The sequence below is a fragment of the Mercenaria mercenaria genome, chromosome 17 (genome assembly GCF_021730395.1).
Source record: "Mercenaria mercenaria strain notata chromosome 17, MADL_Memer_1, whole genome shotgun sequence".
NCBI lineage: Eukaryota > Metazoa > Mollusca > Bivalvia > Venerida > Veneridae > Mercenaria > Mercenaria mercenaria.
The window spans coordinates 35,234,932-35,262,743 of record NC_069377.1 but is presented as its reverse complement, the minus strand read 5'-3'; the positions used below and the strand labels follow the sequence as shown (position 1 = coordinate 35,262,743).

The following is a 27,812-nucleotide window of genomic DNA, read 5'->3' as shown; positions in this document are numbered from 1 at the left end:
TTTTTTATAAGAGGTACCGCATTTTACCGATTGCTTGTTTTGTATTTTTAGCCAAGGTTTGTTTGTACAGAGATGATAAAATGTTAGAAATGTACTTCTGCTGATAATTTTTCTGATAATAACTTTTGTCCTAATGTTAAATATGTTTCAAATTATTTACTCTAAAAGTACCGATAGATTAAGACTCCTACTTCTATCAATTAAATCAATAAAAAACAAAGACAAATAAACTAGCTACCCTTACAAAACTAAAGATAAAACATCTCACTGCACATATTTATAAATAACAATTGTAAAGACGACTATTTTTAAACGTCCGTTGAAATTAAACTTTACAAATCACAAGAGCATTCAATGTGATCGGATCGATACTTCATGAAATACGTGTCTATTTACACGTTTGTTTCAAATTCGAAACCAAAAGGTTTTACTTTAAATGAGGGTACGTACACATTTTTCATTTTATGTTTATTTTTACATTTAAAGAATAATCATTAAATGTTTTATGTTGAAATAATATTTGCAAAATAAACATCTGAGCTTTGCCTCAAAAATGCCATTCTTTACATTTATTGTGTTTTCAGAGAGAGCAAAACGGTATCAGATTAATTCGTAGACACCATTAAAAATTCAAAACACGTTCCACGTCCTTTATTTGTTTAATTGGCCTTGTTGTATGTGTATGTCTGTCTTAACCATATATCCAGTAGTGTAGTGTTTTTTTTTCGGTTTTCGAATTATGCGTTTTCGGAACGTGCCTATTTCTGTTGGATATTTGTCCTTCTGTTTATATCTTGTCTGTAAACTTAAAAACATTCAATCGACGTAAGTTACATCTGAGAGTTAGGTAGTACCCTATAATTATATTCAGTTAACCAAAAACATTATTTATTGCACGACGCAAAATAAATAATACATTAAATGTATACACAAACGTCACCTAAGTTCTTATTGAGTTTATATAAACTTTGATAAAAAGTTTAGATTGGAAATTTTGACTTCAGTGGGATACTATTATCGATAGATTACAGCTTGATTTAAACTCGATTCTTAACCCGGAAGTTAACGCACCGTTGACCTGCGTGAAACAAGAAAAATCGATATAATTAGCAATAGACAGTTGGCAAAAGCCCCGAGAAAAAAATCCGTAGTCATTTTTTAGTACAATATGGTATCATACATCAAAATGTTCGTTGGGGTATGTGGAATTTAGCTTGGGTGGATACCAGGCTCAAATATCCCTATTCAAGTTTTCGTGAGGCCCCAAAAGGGGTGTACGTGATAAGATATAATAATGAAAGTAAAATGTTGTTTAAATTACAGGTTAAGGTAAATCTTACTTAAATATATAATAGAGTGGAAAGATTCAATTATAAAAATATAATTTGACGATAAAAATGTTATTTTCAAGTGAAATTAAAGACTAAGAAGGCCCTAAAAATTTGGGGGTTCTTTCCCTTTAGACGGCATTTACATGATGATGTGACGTAAACCAATATGTTAAAAATTTACGGTTACATTGGTATTAAAAACGTAATTAAGAAATGAATGTTTATCCTCTATAGTATCCAGTGCAAATAGGAAACTAAGACATATTACATTTTCTTTGAAATTTCATATATAATTCAAGAGGCCCCAAAAGGAGTTACACTCAAAATGAACAATTTTAACCCGGGCATGCTGCATAAACATTTTTGCCATCAACGTAACATTCAGTTAAGTGTGTGGATATTTCTCACGCAGTCTTAAAACATTAACTGTACTAAAACTTATTGTGTAAAGTAATTTTAATGTTTTTTTTATTGCAGCATCACTTTCTATTGAGGTCTGAGAACACTAAAACCGAAACTTTCGCAAAACACTTTGATACATATAAAATAAGTAACTCTGAGAATTTTAAGAAATTGTAGAGCCAATATATTACATATACATGTGACTTTGCTGCATTTCAGTTCCTTATTTTCATTTTAATTGTTATACAATAAGAGTGCGTAAATATCGGTATATTGGGACTAACTTTTGAGACACATATAGTCAAATTGCCCAAATATGGAATACTGAACCAATATATACACCAAAAAGTAAACACGCAAAATCACTTTCTGGCAAATATTTCATGTTTTTTTTTTTTTTTTTTGCAAAAAATTGTGTGTAAATATTTGATGTACATTGATATACACATATAAATTGCCAAATTTTTCAAAATTCCAGTGCGTTTGAAGAATAGTGAGAGCTTTTCTGTTCACTCTGCTGTTGGTGTCGCCTTTGTTGACAGCCTCGCCTTGGATAAGTTTTGCATGTAAGTTCATATCTTAGCAACCAATATATATGTTGGATTAAAACTTTACATAAGGCTTTTGTGTCATCTAACCTTTTGAAATAAAAAATAATACTGACTGAGTTTAATACAAAATATGATTCGTTTTCAACCTAGAATATTTGGTAAAAGTTTAGCATGTACCTAAAAAACAAGGTGTATTTCAGAAACTACATGAATTTGATTAAAATTTCACATAGTGCTTCTGGTCATCAAACCTCGGGAAGTGACCAATATATGGTTTTGTAAGTCTTGCCCAGTCGTGGTCCTTGTTAAACTTAGAAGTTTTTGAATAGTCGAGCGCAAGGCTTTTGGGCAGCTATTGTTATTGAAATCGTTATCGGACTTTATCCATGGCCGAACAGGGATTTTTCAAAAATATTTTGCTGAAGCAGTGGTATGCCATAAGACCAATTGACATTCAGTTGTTTTGAATGGTGGAGTCACCAGTTTTAACAATACTACTACAATATAGAAAACCTTGTGTTTACATTACACGTAAATGTTTGTAATCGCGTCTAAATCACACAAAAGTGTTTTGCTAGGTAAAAACTTCAAACTTATCAAACTTAAACTCTTGGTCAATTTATTTAAACATTTACGTACCCAAAACTTTTACGGATATTTGTTATGTCAATTCCTTATGATGATCGAATTTCTGTATATCGAAATGTAATAAAATGAGTTTCTAAGGTGGTAGTGAAATGAATTACAACAGAGGCGCCCTAAAGCTCATGTAAAAACAGGTCATGCTTAGACTGCCCTAAAGAACTGATGTTGCATTTTTACTTTTTGAGAGTATTTTCAAAGCACAAGGCTAGACAAAAAAAAATCGCTGGGCAAATATTCATTAAGAAAACTACGTTCGAAGAAAGAAAACCTCCCCCCCCAAAAAAAAACCCCATATCAGTGATTGTATTGATGTGTAAATGATTAACTTTACACTTAATATACATGAACAAAGTAAAATATATAGACAACGAGAAAGATACGGACACACAAAGGAACAAAATGGATCACAGATTTGGAACTGTCAGTTGCAAAAACACAACTTGGAAATTAAACCAGTAGAAAGTGAAGTAAACTTCCAACTTTTGAGAGTTGCATAACAGTGTAAATAAAAGAAGTAATGGCAAAGTATGTACAATACGAAATGTTTCTGTAAATTTAGATACAAAGTAAGCCTAACAACTATTAAGACATGTACTCTTCTTTTAACCTGAGCAAAATAGGTTTCTAGAGATAATAAGCCTAGAACTGAAAAAAAAATGACCATTAACAAATTTTTAATGTTGAGCTGAAACTACATGGAGGGCCCTCAGGTTGGAATCTAGCCCTGACCATCACTAAGGTGCCAGAAAATCGTTTCATGCAGTCATTTGTTCATAAAAAGCTTTTCTGTCCGGGGAAACCTTACAAGTATTACTTCCGTTAATAACGAAAAACAAAATATATATACTTAATCTAATTTTCAAAATTGTAAACAAACGATTTACAGGTCCTGGACATTCTTGTTCCTTTAGCATGAATAGAGGCGAGTATAATGAGAACAAAGAAGAGCCGATATTACAATCTGCAAGGCACAAAATTACACAAAATACTAAGATTCATTTTTTTGAAAAATATTAGAATTTTCTAGCCCATTTGTGGTACTTCATAAACACCACCTACCAAAACGTAGTGGTTTGGGGAAAAAAGGTGCTACATGTTCACATGAACATCGTTATCCTTTTCAGGTAATGAAATACTTACAATAATAAATGTAACTATCAGTGTGCAGGGGTCATTGTAACATTTACTGAAGTGGACACACACCAGTACTGGTGTCCTGTTGTATATGAAATGCTGACCTCCAGATTGAGCAGGGGAAACCTAAAAACTTGACACCTGCTCCGCTGATACCAAATTGGTTAAAAATGTCTTTGACTTGTCTCTCTGGCTAGCTGAATCAAGTGATCTGATTGTTGTTTGGGGTATATTCCAATGTTACAAGAGATCAGATGAATAAAGAAACATGTGTAGGTGACAAATGAATAAAATTGTAGGCTTGCTACTAGTATATCAAGAGGGCACACATTTAAGAATAATCTGGTCTTTGAGCTATATTTATACTAAGGCATATTAGTTAAAGTTTCACTTACATCCTATTTAAGAGATGTGAATACCACCATATATATTAAATGGTGAATCATAAAATTGTCATATGCTAAATATATTTCAGCAATGATTCTGTTAACTAATAACTACTGATTAATCTAAATTATCATGAAATGTGAGTAATTTAAACCCCTTGGAGCCTCAATTTTTTTTTTTTGGGGTGGGGGGGGGGGGGGCGGGGGTAAAATAACTACCTAAGAACAAATATTAAATTGTTGTGAAGAAAATATTCTGGTAAATTCCTGGTTTACAACATATGAAAGAAGAGGGCAATTTACCGTTTTTTTTCAACAAACTTTAAAATTTGCTTATCAAATATTCTACAATAACATGATCCCATAGTGGTGCCTTTTTTTTATTATTTTGTGTTTTAGAATGCCTGTTGCACACCTGAACCTTAAATACTCAACCTTACTATCGTAGAGATTTCACAAATAGAGTAAAAACAATATACTTCTAAATTATGCGATACCGATCAAAAATTTCAAAAATATTTTTTTTTAAACCCTGTAATGGGCCTCAAATTCTAAAATAATTAGTGTGATGAACATATTTATTCATATTACAATACATTTAATCTAAAACAGATACACATTTCATCAATTAATGATAAAATGAAACTTTTCTTTAATTTCTCTTAAAATTGAGAAAAAAACTAATTGTCCCCTTTTTGGGCCTCAAAAAAAAAAATAATAAATAAATAAAAATGGATTTTTGAGCCTGGTATCCACCCTGGTTGTATAGAAGAAAGAATAACGAACGTTTTTACGGTATGATACCATATTGTACTAAAAAATACCTACGGATTTGTTAACCAGGCCTCTTTTGCAACTTAGCCAACTGTCTACAATATGTTATATCAGCTTTCACCGAAAAAACCAAACATGAATTTATCAGTTATAAATATGTGTACGCTGCAGGATATTCCACCGATTTTATTTTGCGTTCTAACTCGATCCGCAGCAATTACTATATAAACCTATAGCGAAATCACCTATACATGAATCTACGATAAAATTTGTTGGCTGTTACATTTCAACCCCCATGATTGTGATATAAGAAATTCTACTTCTGTTTCATTACATACGAATTATTTCAAGGCCAAACGGTTGAAAGCAACATTTCAAAAACATAATTATGATAAAAAGTCGTACTGACTCATGTACTGACTTATGTGTAGGACCGTAAAACACGTTTTGATCCCTACGAGCGTATTCAATTAGCTTAATTATGATTCAGCTGTGACGTCATAAATGTATGACATAAAGTATGACGTCATAATGATGTGACGTCATTTAAAAGTTATGCTTGTAGATCTTGTGAATTTCTAATGTCAACATGACCTACAGGCAGCTGTAAACAATTCAACGAAAAACATAGAAATTAAAAGCATGTCTATTTTCAGAGCAAAACCAGACTACCTCCAGATCAGGCAATTTATTGCCTACTCGTAACACAGGGTCAACTTACCTAATTTGATTATTCTGTTTATAAATAATTTGCGATCTGCTAGATAACTAGTTTATGAATACTTCTCAAAATTCTAATAAAAAAGGAACAAATATATATACGTTCCATTGGCTATGCAACACTTTTCAACCACGGGGGTAAATTGTAACTGCATATGATCCGAATGACGTATTACGCTGAAAATGTTGTACTGTAAAATACGAATTACTTGCGTTGTTTGAATCGAAAGAATAAATATGTTCCAATAACTTTATCAGTTAATAAAATATGAGCAGTCGTTCGGATGCGAATAATATAACCACCCGTGCTACGCACTCGTGATTTAATTATTCCGCATCTAAACTCCTGCCCATATTTTATTAACTGATAAAATATAGGAACATATCCCTATTTATTTTTTCTTAAATAAAATATGAGCAGTCGTTCGGATGCGAATAATTGAACCACTCGTGCTACGCACTCGTGATTTACTTGTTAAGCATCCAAACTCCTGCCCACATTTTATTAACTGACAAAATATCGATCTAGGAACAGATTTATTATTTCTTAACTAAACGTTTCCAAACCCACAAGACAAACTGCAGTTTTGAGACATTATTTAACAGCACTTGGCAATAATGTAACATTTGCAATCGCTTAGATAGTGTGGAAATGTTTTATTAGGTTATCACGACTGACAAACTTTACGATATTTTAACCACTTTTTTTCAATTTTTCTAAAACATATTGTCACAAATCAAGCTGATTCTACGATGTTTGCTAATATTAAGTAACTTTATCAAAAGATCCTTAAGAAAATAAAAGGGAAAAGTAGATTTGCCGGAAGCCCAAACACAGCCAGACGGCAATACATCGTAAAGTATGCCCGTAACAAAAAGATTGCAGTAAGCGGGTTGCTAAAAAATCCAACAACAACTACAATTTGATTATATACAAAAATGGGTACGCGGTATGTAAAAGGTGGGGCTGTTCGGGAAAGTGTAAAAAAGCAGCCAGAAAAATATATCAGTCAAAGTACGGGAACACTAATGCCAATGTTTCTAGTGGAGGACGTTTATTTAAAAAGGTATTTTTCCGCTGTCAGTTCTTGTTTGAGGGTATCATTAATTGTCCTGTGGGGATTTTTGAAACATTTTAATTTACGAATAGTAATTAATGAGACGTTATCTAGTTCTGCATAAAATGCAGATAAAGTTGCCGGTCTGTACATTTGCCAAAATAAAAAGAAAGTTTTAGATTTTGAGAATGGATGTCAAGGTTACACTGACTCTTTAGTTTAACACAAAGTTTTACAGGTATCCAAAAAGAATGCGACCTGAATTCTGAAGAAATCATTACAATATGTCTTTTAACCCCAGCGGTTAATTGTACAGTATGGGATCGGCTGTAGGAAAACCAAAAGGTCCACTCAATGGTATGCATTTTTAAGAGTAAAAGATATTATCATTTTAAATGAATTACAATGATAAATATTTGAAAATGATGAAATATTTGCCTATTACTTCATAAAAATAATGTCATAGCAATTTTCATGTTAATGATTTATTTTAGAATTGAATTTCTATGCTACCTAAAAAATTAAGAAGATACATGTACATATGTATTTGTCAATTTAGTTCACCTGGAATGCGACTCAGACCATACAGACATCGCAACCGACGCAAGAAAAACAAAAGCCATTAAAGTAGCAAATGAATTTAGTGTACCCACTAACACATTGGTGTCAAAAAAGAAGCTTGTTTTAAGTGAGAATGTTAAAGTGAAAATATCATGTAGCGGAGGTGGCGTTATCCGTGTAGGATTAACTGCCAAAGATCCTGCTGAAAACGAAAATATATTAGAGGTTTGTATCCATGTCGATTAACAGAAAAATATACCGATGTAAGTAGAAAATAAGTGGGCGGAGTGCTGGACTATCGAAAATGATTGACATGTTTAGAAGAACCTTTATATTGGTTATCTATTCAAGGCGGTTACTAGCAGACAATCTTGAATCTTGAATCTATAGGTGCAGTGTCAGTTAAACAGAAACTTAATAATTATAATAATTATTAGTATTGTTGTTGTTATTTCTTTATTATTTGTTATTATTATTATTATATTTGAAAATGGTGAAATACTTGCCTATTAATTCATATTATTATTATCATAAAGATTTTATATTTAAGTAGGAAACTCAGTTGGTCATATGCCAATCTTCCCTTCTTGTAATCATCAACTATTTATTGCTTGATGTTTAACTGGTACTAACATGAGTGACTAATAACATGAAAGAAATATAAATTTTACATGTTGATGCGATGCTTCAGTTAGACTGAAATAATGGCTTAAGCCTCTTAGGAAATGGCAACAATTGGCAAAATTATTCATTTCTGGCTATTTTTTGTTCTCTTCTGTAAGAGGATTAAATGTCTCTAGATTGCTACGTTCTTTGAATGTGCCTTGTCTATACAAATCAGGCAATACATATATAATTATATATAGAAATCTTAACCGATTTCTTTGGTAGGCATCTGTTTTTGAAAAAGAAGAAGGGTTTTGCCAAGAAGAATCAAGTCGTACACTATACAAGACGGAATTTAACGGCTATTGCTACGGACCTCCAGGGGCAGAAATAGAATATGAATGTGAAAGGAAGGAGACTGATGTGTGGCTTTATGTTATTTATGTGTATGGAGTTCCAGTAGTCAAGGCAGAACTCATAGAAAACGGTATTTCCAAACGTGACATTTTGTTGTTCATTTCGAACACCATGCCAGATGTTACAAACTTTGTTTTTTTAGTTAAGAACCCGTAATGAAATTCAATTGGGTATTTTCCGTGTGATTATGTATTCTACTTTAGGCTTTTCGGCATTCTTCGGACATAAAATTGGTCAATGTACACACAACTTTGCCTCAAAACCGGAATATGCCGAACTCGCAAACGGAGAATACGTTATTTGTCAGTTGGCATTACGGATCCGCTAGCTACCTTAAAAAATGTACACCGGCTGATAGCCGCATCAAGTTTAAAAGTAAACAAAAAGAAAAAAAATAAAACCCAAGAAGAATGAAGTTAAGATGACATATCAAACAGTTAGTCCAACTGTTCATTAAACATACACATGATTTATGTTAGAAATATTATATTTGACAAAACACAATCTAATTTCTATGATTTTTTTGTATTATTACAGATGACGTTGATGGTGATGAGATAATTCTGTGTTCTATAATAAAAGGCCAGGACAGCAAGGGTACCATAGTTGCAAATACAGCTGTGTGCAGAATCAGGTCATAGAAAACTGCATATATCTCTATATTATTTTAGTTTAATTTATTTGTCCTTGATTCTGATGTAAGATTAAACGTTCTTTGAATCATTCTCAAGTCCGCTTCCCGGTTAATCAGTACTGGTTTCACATCATATGGGAAGTTATTGTCGTGAACCCAGGGGTGTTAGAACACACCAACAGGTTAAGGGACCCACAGCTTAACCACGAGACCATCGCACAATTTGTTCAATCATCTATAGATTCAATTCAGTGCATTTAAACGAGGTCAGTCATATACGAACAATGAATGAAGCATGCAAAGAAGCCTGGCTTTTGAATATTTTAGCGCAGATGTGTTCCTAAATAACAGTTAACAAGTTATTGGCAGTTGCTGTAAATTAAGTCAATTTTAATAATTCACAAATATAAATCAAGCTTAAACAAGCGCATGCAATATATAAATCACTCGTTTATTGTGATCTACCTACGGTTTAATGTAACAGAGAGGTATTGCAAATGAACAAAAGTTTGATGCACAATTTTCAGTGAGCCTGTCGTAAATGAAAATGTTTACCACTGCCGCTGGAATATGAAACTAGAAAATGAAAACATAGCAGGAAAATCACCCACCTATGGTTACATGTGTCTTAAACTTGTATCTAGGAAGAAAAATAAAGGTACATGTGTTGTTTTGTAAAGAAATAGATAAAGAAATAGATAAATGCGCCATAGAATAACTGTGTAACTTTTGTATTTCCATGATTGTAATTATGTACGACTTGCATGAAAAAAATTAGCAAAACAAACATCTAGTTACAAAGTGACAGACCAAAACAATGTGTTTAATGTCTAAACATTTTAGCAGTATGCCCTGCTTGATGTATTTAAATGTTGCAGGTCGGTTTGATTGAGCATGTTCATGCACGGTAGTGGATGTATAAGTCGTCCCGTCCCTACGCCCTCTACTAGTCCAAGTGGTTTGAGCAGGATACATGCAAACAAGTATAGAATATAATTGAGGCATTAGATTTTTGTGTGTCTTTAATTCAAAATTGTTCAGGCAAAAGTCATACCAACATGTTTTGAATAAATAATCATTTCCGAATAGAACTCTTTCAGAAGAAATTCAATATTAGCCTGCAACAATAGTGTTTGGAGTAACTATCTAAGATCAAGGAAGTTTCAAGCCTGGTAATAGGAAGCCGCGAAGATGATATACTTTGATATGAAATTATTCATTGTCATCAGTTTATCATACCTTCAGGAGAAATAGAAGAAGATACAATATGGGAGCGGAAGAGCGCAGTTCAAGAGTACCCGTTCAGTTCAGTAATTGCTTTTCGCTTGAGCATCCTAGAGAGGCAGGTTTCACACAATCTGTTTGTAAACTCTGTCGGTAACACGACGAAAGATTTTTTAAAAGATAACGTGAAGCCTGGTTCCCTGTATTTTGTGATAGAATTAAGCAGCGGTCAGGTAGAAGTGATCCACGGAAAGGGACTCCTTATAGCGCAAGGTATCATTTAGTTTGTAGTCCAATTTTCGTAAATGTTTCACCAGTTTTAATGTATTATTAAGCATTTTCTAAACATAAATAATATAATCTGTTTCATATTTACTTTTAAAATCAAGAAATAATGGTAGTAAACTTTTATTTTCTTGCTTTTAGTTTCGTATAGCTCGTGTGGCATGCATCAACAAAATAATCCTAAGTCTTGCGGCATATTATCCTTTGGAACGTAAATTACCCAACACAACATGCCGTTAATTACTTGAAAAAAATGTGCTTTAATGTAATACAATGTAGTGTAAAGCTCGTGCAAAACATAAACTTATTTTCAAGTCATTTTATTAGAGTTAGGAAGTACTTTGCTGGTAACCGGCTATAAATGTGATGACAGGGAGGCAAGTACAAATGACATATTGATTGAAATAAGTGCCAAAATCAACTTCCAACCTCGTCGTATACAGTTTGGTGAGAGCCCTGTCAACTTCGTCTTAGAATTTAATGAAAGATTGACAGATAAAGGTATATGTTTAAACTTTTATTTTCGACTAAATCAAATGTAAATAAATTATGCATACACGTTGCATCACAACAAGCAAATGTTGTATTATCTTATAACAGAATGACCTTTCTGTAGTCAGGGTGTGCAGTAACATGTATATCAACAAATAATCTAATACCACATCTGCACAGTCCAGGCATCGATGAGTAGAATTAAGTTCCAATGTTATTTAAGTTTTTAATGTTCTGATATCAAAACATCATTTTCATAATAATCGAGGGTAATCTTTGCTGTTCAATCGGTGAGCATGTGCACTCGTATTTTTTTGTCGGCAATGGTTTTAGCCAATTAATGAAATTCTAAATACATCCACCAAATAGGCAGAAGATCTAATTCGAAACGTCGCTGATCGGCTAAACCCATTATGTGTTATGTACTGCACATAATGACACTTGCAACACTCCTCAAGCCACCATTTAAGTTTGAAAGCTTTTATCACTGCACGCTTTCAAATTTATGTCAGTGTAGAAGAAATTTAACGTGGTTCGGATTTTCGATATCTGATATATTTAGCTAACTGTTTTGAATGAAATTAAATTTTGATGTGCATCTGTCGGCAAATACAGTTCATGGAATGATATAACTTTTTGTCATCTACTAACTCGCTTTAAAAGTTTATGTTCTTATTGGTTATTCCAAAGGGAATCTTAATTAGACACACGGAACAATACACCGTTTCCACAATATTTCAAATTTAAAGTTTTTTAAGGTAAATCTGGTTAAGTTGAATCTTGTAGTATTTCACAGGAGAAAGACTTTACCTATATGACTTTTGCTCTTGTTAGTTTAAAAGCCGAAATACTTCTAAAAAGTATTTGACTGTGTGATGTTTTAGATGTTACAGACATAAAACATGATTTGGAGTGTCCAGTTAAACGATTACAAGAGACAAATACTGTTCAAGTACTGATTAATGAAAATGATGAAACAGATGAAGACGATATAAAATTTGACATAGAAGTGCATTTCTCCAGGGAAAAGACTGGAGGAGGAAGAATTGACAGTATTAAAAAGGACAAAGACATTCCTGGTTGTTGGATGGTTAGATTCAAAAGCACGGAAAGTGAGTAAACAATTACGTAGTATATTTACTGGTAGATGATTTCATTATTTAAATACATTCAAAGTTATTGTATTCATTCTAAACTTATACAATGTCGGCAGAGATTTGTCATAGTTTTATCTTATACTAGATTTCAAGTGATTTTTTTTTCATTTCATTCTTTTCAATGTTTTTTTTTTATCAATTTACCAGTGTTACCCGCGAAAAGAAACACCTCAAAGTCATAACCTTACAAACTTAGTTGGATTTTTAAAAAATAATTTCTTTAGTTTTTTGTTTAGAAATTTAATACATCTTTTAAATGTTGGAAAGGTGCAGAGTGCATCTTAATGTCTTTTTTTGCAGGCGTTTATTTACTTGTGTATATCTACTGGTGTATATTCTGGAAAGGGTTTTCCGATTATTCTTTCGCATTCATGTGCAGTTCGTTCCGTAATAAGGAAAGTTATAAAATGAAAATACCACCGTTTGAAGATAAAACGCTGAAAACATTAAATAAACAGTTTCATTTCTTTCATTTTATAGCTGATAAATTGGATGTTAACAGTGACACTGTTCGGTCGTCACAATAGTAAATGTTAAAAACTTGTATCTCAGTTTAATTAAAGTTGCTAGGAAAGTTTGGATGATGAAGACACACAGCGTTACCATAGGCGAGGAACGGGTTCAAGCACGTGTTTTTCCAGTGTATGAGGGACTTGGTTTGGCTGTGAATAATGGAGAAAAGCCTGTGCATGATGAAACTCCTCTAGTAGTTGATGTAGATAAAAGCAAGCTACGGTATGAGAATCTTTTAAAGTATTGTCTAACTTTTGTTCTTGTGCCGGTTATATGACATTGTTTATTTTCTTTAATAGACTGGTAATGAAACAGTTTATAACATACATAGCTGAATTGTCTTTGGTCGAGTTTTATTTTAGAAAGTGATAGCTAGAGACCGCAATCTGTAACTTAAGGAAGCCACTATAATGGTTTGTGAATTCCATATAGACCAGAAAGACTTACAGTTATCGTTTGTGCTATACATGTACACATTTTATTCAAATCTATATTTTATGTTCAGGTTTATACGTACAAGAGAACTGGAAAAGAAATCGTTCCTTGATAGCATTAATAGGAAAATACAAGTGGATGTTGTCTGGGCAGCATTTTCTAACGACAACAAATGTGATGGTTTTGAAGCAGAATTTGAGCACGCGAAAGATGTGGAAAATGATGTTACTGAGCCGAACTCTATAACGTTCAAATGCCAAGTACCGGAATCGGAATGGAAAAGGCTAGCGGTTTGGAAAGATATCACAAAGAAAGAGGTATTAAGTTACTTCAGCAAGTCAATACATCATGTTATGTTCAATGTAGAAGATGATGCTATTGACAATGTTCTTGCTACATTGAACAGTTTACAAGAAAAGAACGAGTTCGAATTTGAGGAAAACCCAGAGAGTAAGAAAGTAACACTATTCGGATCTGACTATCAGGTCCTGAAAAATGTTGCTGAGAAAGCTGGGAAAAGGATTGTGATTCCAGAAAATGTAACCAAACAGGTCAAAATCACTGTTGAAAAGTATTTAGCATTAGATACAGAAGGAGTACTCGACAAAGTAAAAAATGAGTGTCCTTATACGTCTTTTAAAGTGAACAGAGAGGCGGAAACGGTTTCTCTCAGGGGTCCTACTGATGAGGTCCAAGATGCTAATCGTAAAATTCTTCAACTGGCAGTCAATACAACAACTGTCCAACTGCACATTAAAGAAGAAGAAGCAAAGTTTATGCGTAAGGTAGAGGGAGGCAAATATTTGATAAAGGAAGAACTCCGTAAAAAGCGGATGAACAGTAATTTTACTTTATCAAACACGAAAAATACCCTCAGTGTTATAATCTATACAGGTAATGGAATCGACGAGGAAAAGAAGAAAAAAGAAATGTTAGGCGTTATAGAAAATGCTATTAGAACATGTTTTGTAAATGTCGAGAAGGAACCTCCTGATACTTTTAAATCATATGATTGGAAAAATTATAAGCACGAGATCGAAAAAAGGGCTGGCGGACAAGTGATTATTTTAGATCCAAAGAGTAAACCGATCATCACTATCATTGGGACAGCGGAAACTAGTAAATTCGGTAAAGTAGAAGTTGAAAATTATCTTAAACTTCATAAACGTGGAACAGTTATACTGCGCGTTCCAATAGAAATTGCCGAGTACTTAGATGAATTCAAGAACGAAAATTATCGCGACAAACTCGAATGTGTTAAAGATAGTAATGGTTGCCACACGGGCGAACTGTCTATTCATGGCGTTGCTAATGAGATCAGTCGATTAGAAGACGCTATTCAAAAAGAAATAAAGAAAATAAGTCAACACTGGTTTTACATGAAGAAGAGTTGGATAGCCAGTGTTATCCAAGATCTTGTAGACTTGAAAACACTTTCGCACAATGAAAGATTTCTGCTGCAACTCGATATAGGACACAGTCTTGCTGCACAGGGAATCACGGGAGTTGCTATTGCCCCGAAGTCCGGAACAATAATCCAAGTAAGACAGGGGGATATCACGTTTGAAACAACAGCTGCCATTGTTCACAGCACAAATGGACATAAATCAACTTTTGAGAGAGGACTAGGGAAATGTTTAATAGATGTTGGTAAGGAACAATTTTCTCCCTTTACATTTATGTTAAAACTAAAACTGCAATTTTAGATAAATTGACTTAACATTAAATGATACACTAATGTATAATATTTTTTTATAAAATGGTTTTGAATCGAATTTCCAGTAGAGATATTTTTATCATTGGCACATAAAACGCGTTATTATATACTAATACGTAAATTATGTAAAAGATATGATTAATCTATTTGATAAGTAAATACAAACAGATAGAAAACAAACTCCGTATTGTACTGAAAAGCCTGTATTTTGCAGGTAGACGCACTACTTTCATTAAGAAATATTCATGACTTGACCAAGCTTTATAAATAAGGCACACAAAACGCATTTTCAGAGGTGTATTAAGTCATGTTTAGCTAAGAAATAAAAACAAACTGGATGTAAATACCAACAGCTTGATCTGGGATATTGTGTGCGGCTCGTGTGATCCGGTCCGGCAAAATCCACAGCCTTGATCCTATGAGCTTCATGAAGTTTTACATTGATCAGGATTTGAAAAATCACATTTTCAATTTGAAGGTGGGAGTGTCATAAAAGATGAATTATTTCAAAACATTACATATCAAGACACACCTATAAAAAGAACGGACCAGGAACAACATGAAGCACAATTCGATAAAATTGCTGACTCTATTGCTGGGAAAGAAACACAACATACAGCTGATGGAAACGCATACAGTAAATTCAAAACTGGAGATGCGATTGTGACAGTGTCAGGACGACTGCGATGCCTGAAGATTGTGCATGTTTTTCCACCAAAATGGATTGATGGTTCAAAGTCAGAAGATAAAAATTTGAAGACTTTAGTTAAAAAAATATTGCAGGTATTTTGTTTCCTGTTGTCTTTCATATTTTAAAATTCTTTCCAATTAATGTTGTTTTCTAGTACACCTTTTTGTTGGAAAGCTAATGGTTACTATTCTAAGCCCAATGTAAGGGATATTTGTTTAGGATAAATGTTTTCTGGTTGTCTTACATCATACAAATATTCATAACTCGGTTGATATGAATTATTTATATCTTAATGTAGATATCATTGTTTATTTTTACCTTTTTTTGATATCCTACACACGAATCTGTAAGTGAAATTTTGCATTTGCGTCTCAGACAATACCATTATCCTATCCTTTTTGTAGATATGTCAGGATCAGCAACTGTCGTCTGTGGCTCTATCGGCTATGGGTTGCGGGGCTGGAAAATATCCAATTGAAAAGGCTACATTATACATTGTAGAAGCTATGGCGGATTTTATCGGAATTGTAATTGGCGTATTTGTATTTATTCAAATAAATTCAAACGTGATTTATGATAAATATGAAAGAAACCCTTAAAAACAAAGGCATATTCACTTTGATTGAAACTATTCTTTGGAAGTAATAAAATCCATTAATCAAAGTACCATACAATAGTTTACTCTATAACAACGTACAAGTAGGCGACCTTTTACTGCTGCCGTATGACCTTGAAAATGCTGTTGCTGAAGTCCGTTTAATTTCATTTAAGGAGTTCCTAGGAAGCATATAACACCATCGGCTTTTGGTAATGTCATATGGATATGCATTTTAATGATTAACACTCAACAAAATTTTATGCATTTGATTATATATATATACACTAGATTGTTTTACACTGCCATAGAATGTAGAAATCTGTGTTATCATAACAATTAAAAAATCTTTTAATGTTAAAAAGGATATGCATTCTTTAGAATGATAGAAACTACTCTATATATCTTTAAGGTTACATTTGTATTTTTGTATATTATGTCATATTCGCTTTTTAGGACTACACTGTAGCAGGTCAGCATATGTATCGCGTCTACTGTAGAAATGGATATTTCCTTAATTTTGTAGACGAAAAACTTGGTCATAAAGGAATTAGTGCTCTGTGACAGTTCAAAGATTGTTGTGGAAAAGTTTACAGAGGCTTTGGAAACCCTGAAAGTTCCATGGTTCGTATTCAAACATGGAAAACAGATTCAAGTAGAAGATTTCATTTCATCATGTATGTTGATAACTTTTTATAGCAACTCTCATATACTTGTACGTAAAGTCGACACAACTAAAGAATTAAAGTATCTAAATATTAACTCATTTGGTGATTGGAAGAAGTGTTGTTTGTAATGGTAGGTTGACATTAGGTATATCTGTATATAATTGCATTGCTATGGTTTATTTGTCGAATGTGACCTACCTGTCTTTTTACAAGTCGTACTTGTGCCAACAAAGCGAATAATATTGTTGCACAGCCGTACACAGAAAGTAATGGTGCATTGGTGTTTGCTATATTATATTCTTGGATAAATACTGAACAAGTATTTCTTTTGGTGTCCTATATCGAAGTATCTATGTTATTACAATCACACGAAAAAGCAAAAATTGTTTTAGCTTGTTATATCGGGATTTATTTTTTGTGTATATAAGCATGGCAAAAGGTAATATCTAATTCTATATGTCATGATAAGATAAATTTGTTTATACAGCCATATAAAGATTGATGTTTTATAGCGAGACGTAAAGCAGAACGTCAAGTTGCAGTTCGACCAAATTCTAGTCATAAAGGAACGCGTCCACTATCAGCACTATCAGCACAGCTGAAATGGGGAAGACAGGTAGGATGTTTCCACTTTTAAACAGGAATATATCATAATAATCAGCATCAAATACGAAGACGTGCGTCTTAAAATGTACGCTGCTTTCCCATATCAATGTAACTATGGTCTACAATTTTATAGCATACGTTAAACGCACATAGTCTTCTCTAAAAGTTGCTTGTAAAATAATATCAAGAGATGAATTTGATCTTTATCAAGTCTCATAAATTTTTTTCGAACTTTTGACAATTTTGACAATGGGTTCAATGGAACTCACATAGATATGTGTAAAATCTTATAAATATGTACTCCTAAACTCGGCCAATTTGTATCTTTCCGTTACACTGTTATGTTATCAATTAGAAGCGGTTCGGTTAATATGTGTGGTTCTGGTTGTTTATATGCTTGTTGCTTCCAATAATTCCCGTTTCATAATTTGATTTGCTGTCATATTTATTCTGTGTAAAATAAATATATATTACAGTTTTAAAAATAAATATCAATTAAATGAAGACAAGTTTTGTTTTACATAACATTTTGTTTTGTTTTCCTTTAAATCCGAAGCAAACTCATATTTACAAGGATGAAAGTACTCAACAGCATAGTGGTCAAACCAAGGCAGAAATCGTTGACATATTCAAAGGTATGAATGATACAGATAGTCAGTCTTGCGTTTGAAAGAATGAGAACAATTGTCTGAAATTAAGAAAAAGCAATAGATTTTCTACATACACGGCTAGGTAGACTTCTCGTAATATCCTATAATTTTAAACATGGAAGACGCTAAAGAGTTAGGTTTGTTGCACCATAATGGTGTAACCTCCGCACTCGTACTCTCTCAATCACCAGTCAGTGCTGTAGGGATTCGGTTTGGCGAGGCTGCGTTCAGGGAACGTGGCTTTCTTTTTGTAATCCCCACCCCCTTTTGTTTACACTGTAAGTAGTTAATGCAATCCTTAAAACGTTTGATAAGCTCTTCTATCTTACAATCAAAATGGTAACAAGGACAAAAATCCTACAGAGACAGCAACTTTCTAAGAACGCAGCCTCCTCACACAACAACCGTACAGTAGTATCTATCGTTAACATAATACACAACAGTATTATGGACATAGTAAACATAAAGACAAGAGGGGTGGGGTGGGGGATTACAAATGTAGGAATACAGCGGGGCACCGCCTTTGACTGTTCAGTGGCAAAACACCACTTGGAAGTATAAATCAGTTAATGGTGCACCACACCTCACTCTTTATTCCCATCATGTTAGTACACCATCCATATTACGGTATTTAATGCCCGCGTATTATTTTCAATAAATTGATATCATTATCTAGATGCTCTGCATTGATAGTGTAAATAAGTATTTATCTTGCAATGCGGGAGTTTATAAAGTCTTTACCTGTATTTTTATGGAGTTTTGTGGCTCTGTAGAAACGTTGGTCTTTAATCAAAATAGTCCAGTAAACCTGCCTAGGTTGTGTGGTGTTTTATAAAGTTTTAAGGAGTTGAAAAATGTTACACCAATTATTACAATGTACTAAAACAATTCTCCAAGTAAAGCAAAAGACTATTTACAACTGTTAATACAACGTGATTCCAGAATTTCCTGGTAAAAGATCTACGTTTCTAATGTTTGGGTTTGCCCGAAACAATATTACTTGGCATGTATCACACAGTCCTAAATTATTGTCTGTGCTAACATAAGTGCTGCACACAAACTGGCAAAATGTACGTCAACTGATGCATTTTTGATTCAACAATGCATTGCCCTTTACCTACAAACTTACTGAAATTCAAACAAATTCATTTTTTTCAGATGGACTCCCTTACAGCATCCCAATAACAGAAAAGCTGACTTTGCATGTTAAGAAGGGAGATTTGACCCAACAACTGGTTTGTATAGATACAGAGGGATGATTGCTACTAGGGAGGGCTAATCGCTAACTTTGAAAGTTTGATTGCTAATGTTCTTTTATTACCTTAATAACCTTAAGTTGTTTGAAAAATTAAAATTTTCCTTAATTAAATGATAATTGCTATAATAAAGTCCTATGCATGTTCTAATAAACAGTTTAATTATACGTAATAATTATCATCAATTAAAATAAATCAGGTGAATGTCATTGTGTGTCCAACGCCGGAGTTTCCAAATCTTACTGGTGAGATTGCAAATGCAGTCACAAAAGCCGGTGGTAATACTATTTTACAAGAGTGTAAAAATCATGGAGCTATTTCCGAGGGTCATGTACAAACTACCGGAGCAGGTCGTTTAAAGTGTGATAGAATATATCACGCTTGCATCCCGAAGAAATGGAACTCTGACAATGGAGAAGAGGTAATATGACCCTTTTGGCTACCATCCAATATAAATTACTTCGTCTTTATGTTATATAATGAGATATATAATAAAATATATGTAACAAACCAATGTATATGTCGTCTCGTTATGTTAAAAAAATGCTTGTCAGTCTAAGCTTTATCAGATTATTCTTCCAAAGGTTATTTTATAAATTGTGTTATCAATTCGATGAACATATCGTTAAGAATCAAGTCTGTGATCCTGAATAACTTTTGTTAAAAATGTTTTTTCAGTTTGTATGCACTCTGGTGTCGTCATGTCTGACAGAGGCAATAAACAACAGCTTCTCTACTGTTGCCTTTCCTACAATAGGAACTGGAAGGTCGGGCTTTCCCGCAGATAGAGTTGCAAATGCCATGATAAAGTCAATATGCCAGATTGGAAATAACTTCAGGAACTCTCCACTAACAGATGTCACAATAGTGGTATATTCAATGTCAGAGGGCATTTGCAAGGTAATATAATTAACTTGTATTTAATGTATGCTACATGTCCGTGTAAAATTACTAGTTGTATATTTAACCCTTAACCTGCTGAATTTCTATAATAAACTTGTCCATCTTTAAATTTGTCAGGAAAGTATCATTAGCTTTTAAAGGGGTGCATACCAAAAAGATACTGAATGATATATCGAACAGTGCAGATCTTGATCAGACTGCACGGATGTGCAAGCTGATCATGATCTACACTGGTCGCAAATGATAAGTGTATGTTAAGTGCCCGTTTTAACTCATTAGTTGTGTACTGAATGTCGGAAGGTGTGTGCATGACTATATAATGATAAGTGTATGTTAAGTGCCCGTTTTAACGCATTAGTTGTATATTCAATGTCGGAAGAAATGTGAAGGATACTATGATTAATGTATGTTAAGTGTCCGTTTTAACGCATTAGTTGTATATTCAATGTCGGAAGGAATGTGCATGAGAATATAATTAACTAAATAAATGATTAATGTATGTTATGTGCCCGTTTCAACGCAATAGTTGTATATTCAGTGTAGAAGGAGTGTGCAGGACAATTTAATTGACTAATGGTAATAGAGTATGTTAAGTTTCCGCTTTACCTTACAAATGATTGGTCCTAAAACGCTGACAAAGAGCTAACATCCTAAGAATGCAGACAGCGCAAATCGAAATTTTATAAGTACTTGTATAGATGTATACAAAAATGATATGCACACTAAACACAAAGAAACAAAAATAAAATATAGATAAAATAATTGTAGAAACAGAGAGAGGCACTGCTATGGAACTGTCAAAGTTACAAGAAAGTGTAAATTAAAGTTTTTCATTGTTCAGGTGATTCCGTAACATACGCAAAATAAACCACATAGATAAAACTATATTTTAGCAACTTTATTTTCAATGCACTGCTTTGACATTGTATGCAAATGAAAGATGACTTTGAAGAATTTGTGCTTGAGCGGTGATTGTATTGTTTGTTTATTAAACATCTTACATGTCTGTTTATTTATAGATATTTGAAGAAGCCGTTCCTTTGTTATTCAAAACATCTGGGTCAAATAATATGACTGGTATGACTATAAGTAGAAAAGGTATCGTAATTTGTGAACAATTTTATACCGTACGTATTATAATTTATGACAAATTAAATTTATTTTTCATAAGAATAGAATAAAACCAAAGAGATACAAAATACCAAATTGGCGTTAATTTTATCTCGCACCAAGCACTTGTAATTGAACCTCTCTTATCAGATTGACAAAGAAATTACACACTGTCGATTCCAGGTTCAAGGTCCCTTCCACGGCGCAAGACTGTAAAATATGTGCCACCTCCTTCGTTTGACAAGCATACGCATGTAGATGATGTCGTTATTGTGAAAATTGTATCCAAAACGAACGGAAAGACTATTCAGAAAATGCTGGAAGATATTGTTGACAAAGAAATTATAACGAAAAAGTTGAATTACCAAGAATTATCTAAAGAACAAACGCTTTCAGAGTCCGAGGTACATGTACTAATATACTCAGTTCCAAAAGAAAGTGCACTTTTTAAGTTTTAACATTTTAAACACCTGTCCTATTTCGATTAAAAGCAACCACTTAAAGCGACTGCAACTCAAAATCTGAAATGCACACCAATTTGTTTACGAACTGATTTAAATTTTGGTACCAAACATTATAAGTTTTCATGAAAATAACCGAGAAAAAATAACAGGAAACTAAGTGCACACTTTCTTTTGGAACTGAGTGTACTTATCCTATTATATGCATTTGTTTTTTTTTATATTGCATTTAACGTCTCACCGACAAATTTATTGGTCAGACCTAGGTGTTCCTTCATGCATTATTTTATCACGTGCGGACACCTTGGTAGAACCACCGACCTAACGTAAGCCTGCTGGATGGTTTCCTCAATTGAAGAATTCAACGCCTCGAGTGAGTCTTGAACCTACATCGGTGTGTTAACTTTATATGCAAACATCTCAAATATTTAATTGTAATTGTTTAACTTAGTCTTTCCACAATTAGCTTTAGCTCGTTATTACATGTATAAACACTTAACATACGCGTTCTTAGACCTACAGTTTCTATCTCTGTTTGTTCTAGGAAAGTTCAATTAAAACTCTTGAATTGAAATACGGCGTCAACATAGAAATCGATAGATCGTCGAGATGCGTAAAACTTACAGGGCTGAGGACACGAGTCGACAACTGTGAATTTGAAGCGGTGAAACTACTGGAGGATGAATTTCCCAGGTGGCGTTTGAGAGAAAAGAATATCAGAGCAGTTGCTCACACAGTACAGTGGTACTTTGGCGATGGTACTTGTTGTTTGCTGTTTATTTGTTTTGCTTTTCATATCGTATAATTTTAATGCGTTTTAAATATATCTAACGAAAACTCACATGTGTCTACTATGATTTTGTCATCAACATTATACATATTCATATACATTTTTATATAAACAGATGGCGGAGAGTCCTATCCTGTAGATGCGGCATCTAACTATGAAATACACACACATTTTCATGACGGTCAGGATTTTATATACCACAATCACAGAGAGAATAAGAAATACAAAATGGTGATAAATGACATGATGGAACACCCTATTGATGATCCTAAGAAGAGGAGGCGTCTTTATCTAAGAACAAACATTGATAAAGGTAAGATGGTAACATGTTAGGGAGTACAGTACTGCCCTTTACAAGTTTTCCTTTCCTAATACGTGAGACGGAATATCTTTACAATACACGGTATCGGGGCAAAACATTTCGCTTACATGATGAATGGACTTGCAAAAAATGCTTCCAAGTACGTGCACTACACTCAGTTTAGAATTATGTACTACAGAAAAGAAATTGCAATATTCATTATAATTGTTTTGCAATTTATAACATATGAGCCGCATGAGAAAACCAACATTATGTGGCTCTGCGACCAGCATGGATCCAGACCAGCCTGGGACGCGCAGGCTGGTCTGGATCCATGCTGTTCGGTAACGGTTTCTCTAATTGCAATAGGCTTTTAAAGCGGACAGCATGGATCCTGACCAGACTGCGCGGTTCATATCTAAATGCTATTTTTTGAGAATTAACGCAGATGTCATACTTTTGTATTCAGTGGCATGGACAAATGTTTACGATAAGTCTGCGCTGGAACATACCAACAAACGTTTCCTACTTTCCAGCAAGAATGTATTAGTAGCAGCATTTACAATGGAATCAATTCATAGCTCTTATACATATGCGTCACTCAGTTTCCCGTAAGCAAAATGCAATCAGTATACTAGAAAGTACGGAACAAAAGTAGAAACATTGAAACATATTTGAACAAGATCACAATGAAGCTTTGTATCATCATTATCCTTTCATTATACTTGTTGTATTTCTCGTGTTCTCAAATCTAGCTGATATTAAATTGTTTTTTGGACATTGTTGTTTTAATTCCAGTGTGTTTAGATACTTATTAGTAGAAATTACAACAATAAAAAAATAATGCAAATATTGTCAAGATTATTTTATTGTATAACAGTGGATTTCAATGTTGGTGAACCTTTCACTGCTGTTATACTACTTCAGAGCAGTGCATACTGTTGGATACTCATTCTTTCATATTTAGTGTTTCTTTACAAAGTCAGTATCAGATAACTTTTGTGTAATATTTACTAAATTCAATTTCTTAGATAATTTACAAGGTTTGAAATATATATCTTTGTAGTTTGGTTAATATACAATGTATGATTCTTATTCCAATAAAAAAATTACATGATCTATATGCAATAAGCCAATATCGAGTTCTTTATTAAGCAACTTTTATATAAAATGACACACACCTATGGATGATTTATAATGACAGATGTTCCTCAAACTCACATTTTCATGGTCACAGATATTTGTAATTTGCCTTTCATTCGAGCTACTAGGGACAAACTATTTGGCTTATTCATTAGATAAATCTCTTGATTATTCTTACAGATATTACTTTGCCTGACGACTGGTCGATTGCAGTAAAAGGTATAGAATCTGCCCAAATAAAACTAAACGAGAATGGAACAGAATTCAATGAAGTGAAAAACAAGTTTATCAAAGACGGATGTAAACCAAATACAATTGTCAGTGTAAGTAATTTCTGTTAGTGTTGTGTTTCAGAATTACATTGACTTTTCGTCTGAATCATTCAGTTAGCATTACAATGTTTATTACAATGATAATTGTCAATTATTTATTCAAAGTTATACATTATACAAAGGAATGAAACTGCACATGATTTGACACACATGCACATATACTTGAATAAACATTTAGCTGTATTCTGTGACGAAGTATTGAGAAGTTTTCTTATCAGATATAATTAGAAACAAATACATAAGTAAATAATTAGCATATCATCAGTTAAAGCATAATCGAACAGAAATATCTTTTGAACCAGAACCGTCGCCTATATACATGTATAAAGTAACTTAAATTACAGTTTATTTTCCTCACGTTTTTCATTTCATTTGAGCCGATGAGAAATAGCATTCCATTTATGTTGTACACGTTCAGATTACCAGACTGGAGAATAAATTCTTGTGGCTGCAATATCAAACCAAGAAGAGACAACTCGAAAAACAAAATCCTAAAATACAAAACGAAAAATGTCTGTGGCATGGGACGGACAGTGATTCTGTTCCGAAAGTTATCAAAAATGGATATGACCGAAGCTTTACTAGAGGTAAAACAAATACATTATTTTTTTTCCTTTTTGATGTAAACTTTTTATAATTTGATAAGTAACATACATTTATAAAACAACACACGATGTACATTACCTTGCTGTTCACTCTTCAGATTACATATTGTGGAAGAAATATAGGTAGGTTTTACTTCTGCCCCAAGGTTATTTTTGAATGATGTGAGCAAAATTCTAAACAAACCTGCAGGATTTGAGCTTAATCTTTCAATGTAGGAGTTAGAATTATGTCTCATTAAATCCGTTTACTTGAGGCACCCAAGAAAACAATGATATTGGTAGTTTTATTTTGTGTTTTATAACTGTTTTCCAATAGTTTGATGTTTCTTTCAGTATCAAAATTAACGGTATAAGTATTCTCTGTAAACGTTTTGGATAGTGGTCATCACTTTGAAATTTGTTTCTACATGACCTTGAGGAAATGCCATAAATTATACAAAATGTATAAAAAAAAACGGCACGGTAAAAGTTGTTTAAAAATTGCAACACAGTGCTAAACACGGTCAACTTTAAGAATATACCAAGCAAAGGCCATTTTTAAACAATACTGTTAGGGGTCCAATACCATAAACAGAAATTATATCGCAACCTGGTTCGATTTGCTATTAAACAAAGAAGACTAAATGAGCCGTGCCATGAGAAAACCAACATAGTGGGTTTGCGACCAGCATGGATCCAGACCAGCCTGCGCATCCGCGCAGTCTGGTCAGGCTCCATGCTGTTCGCTTTTAAAGCCGACTGCCATTAGAGAAACCGTTAGCGAACAGCATGGATCCTGACCAGACTGCGCGGATGCGCAGGCTGGTCTGGATCCATGCTGGTCGCAAAGCCACTATGTTGGTTTTCCCATGGCACGGCTCAAATACTGTTTGTCATTATGTAACAATGCACTGTGTTTTACTTCACAATAATTACGTCGTAGCGCCAAACATCATAACGGCTTACTGGAACAATCACATAAAATAGGCAAATACTTGGTAGATATTGTCAAGCAAGAACATACCCTGGGAAATTGTTAAAATCGAAATAATATATCTCAGATAGTTAGTTGCTGTAGAATACAATCATTTTGGTTGTTGTTTAAATGCATATTATTATTATATAACCCAGGCTGCGTCCTCGTGACAAATCTCCCTCGTATCTGAACACCAAACAATGATTTTATTAGACAACAAATCATTGTTTGGGATATATTATTTTTTAACGTTTAGCCTGTTGGCGGCAAGTGATTCTGTCTTTGCGACCAGTGCAGACCAAGATCAGCCTACACATCCGTGCAGTCTGATCATGGTATACACTGTCCGCTATTCAGTCAGTAAATTTTCGTTGAACACCACTTCGAATAATAAATGATATTGCAAAACCTTAATGATGGACCAGCCCATTTTAGAAATTCCGCGGGCTTAGGGTTAGGTAATATAATAGCAATTCCCTGCACCCATCAGTTCATGAATCTACAAGGGAATATGTCTGTTACATCTTTACATGGACATTCTGAGGTTTGTTCATTTGGTTCGGCTAGGATCAAATTTGGGAACCAGAAAGGGACCAGCATTTTGTCATAGACTTGCATAAACAATTCTTAAACTGTACAAGGCTTGGAGGAAAGTTGTTTTGCATAAGTCAGTGGACTAACGGTCCCCTATCAAGCTTGTTAAAGCCGAGTCCAAGCGACCAAAGTTTGATTTCTTTAAAAACAAACGAAACTTGTAACATATTCAAATGTCGCTTTGGCGATGTTATGTTTTGAGATATACGTAATATCATATTTAACAAAGATATCAGTATCATGAAAAGGGAAGCGATGATTATGGTATTGAATACCCAACAAAGAAGGTATGGATTCTTGCCTCACTGGAGTCACAAGCATGCCTTCTAACATGATAGCAGTACTTTGATTTCCAGGAAACTGATTCGTAAACGATTGAAATAAGTTTCAAGCAGCCATCATAGTCGAGTTAATTTAGGCAAGCATAAACAGATAATGTTATCCATTAAGGTTTTTTTGAGACTTTACATAAACACATATATTCGTACAGGTGAATTTTGTTTACATTTTAGTTCATTTATATGGAAAAGGGGCATACTTTGCAACAACGTCTTCGTATTCCGACGGCTATGCTAGACCAGATACTAATGGAATCAAAAAGATGTTTCTAAACAGAGTTCTAGTAGGAGTGCCTTGTGTTAGTGGCGACTCAAATATGGCTGTTCTTCCTGTGAGAAACGATTTAACTGTCGATAACTTCAAGGTGCATTATGACAGCGCGGTTAATACTTTACAGAATCCGGCAATGTATGTGATATTTCATGACACCCAGGCTTACCCTGAATACTTGATTGCTTATAATTGAACTGTTTTCAAGGTACATAACAATCTCTTTATAAAACACCACTGGAAAGAAACAGTTTTTAAAGCTGTTGCCCTAGAGAGTTTCATGTATTAAGAACTTGATATATATAGAAAGTAATATGTAATTCCAGTGTTACCTCAGAGGGTAACAATTTCTTTTTACAGTAAAGTAAAGTAATATAAAGACAAGCCACCAACTATTGACAATAACAAAATTTTATTCATGAAATTAAGTAACAATACAAATACCTTCAAAAATGTCAAAGAGCCGTAAAATCCAGTAATATGTAAAAATAGTCCAAATCC

The 27,812-nt window shown here is 33.5% G+C and overlaps 1 protein-coding gene across 3 annotated transcripts; it reads left to right on the top strand.

The window, feature by feature from the left end:
• Positions 1-304: 304 nt before the first annotated feature.
• LOC123536374 (uncharacterized) lies at positions 305-27,638 on the top strand. Of its 3 annotated transcripts, none has more exons than XM_045319513.2 (27): positions 305-442; positions 2,212-2,299; positions 7,232-7,358; positions 7,561-7,787; positions 8,454-8,655; positions 9,123-9,219; positions 9,747-9,877; positions 10,465-10,716; positions 11,056-11,229; positions 12,105-12,332; positions 12,941-13,112; positions 13,396-14,975; positions 15,521-15,825; positions 16,138-16,215; positions 16,855-17,005; positions 17,509-17,612; positions 18,159-18,237; positions 19,411-19,487; positions 19,708-19,929; positions 20,187-20,408; positions 21,431-21,509; positions 21,705-21,925; positions 22,527-22,740; positions 22,888-23,085; positions 24,397-24,539; positions 24,967-25,135; positions 27,215-27,638. In XM_045319513.2, the coding sequence occupies exons 3-27, from the start codon at positions 7,319-7,321 to the stop codon at positions 27,505-27,507; spliced, it is 5,658 nt and encodes a 1,885-aa protein (XP_045175448.2). In that variant the 5' UTR covers positions 305-442; positions 2,212-2,299; positions 7,232-7,318; the 3' UTR covers positions 27,508-27,638. The 3 variants fall into 3 exon arrangements, with proteins under 3 accessions (XP_045175448.2, XP_045175445.2, XP_045175446.2); XM_045319510.2 differs by having other exon boundaries at positions 16,138-16,260; XM_045319511.2 differs by lacking the exon at positions 2,212-2,299 and having other exon boundaries at positions 16,138-16,260.
• Positions 27,639-27,812: the final 174 nt, after the last annotated feature.

What these genes read in the sequence shown, in the direction of transcription:
- LOC123536374 (XM_045319511.2), top strand. Translation starts at nt 7,319, where the DNA reads ATGGGATCGGCTGTAGGAAAACCAAAAGGTCCACTCAATG. An exon ending in GGCAGAACTCATAGAAAACG is followed by an intron (nt 8,656 to 9,122) that starts GTATTTCCAAAC and finishes GTATTATTACAG; the next exon opens with ATGACGTTGATGGTGATGAG. An exon ending in ATCTAGGAAGAAAAATAAAG is followed by an intron (nt 9,878 to 10,464) that starts GTACATGTGTTG and finishes TCATACCTTCAG; the next exon opens with GAGAAATAGAAGAAGATACA.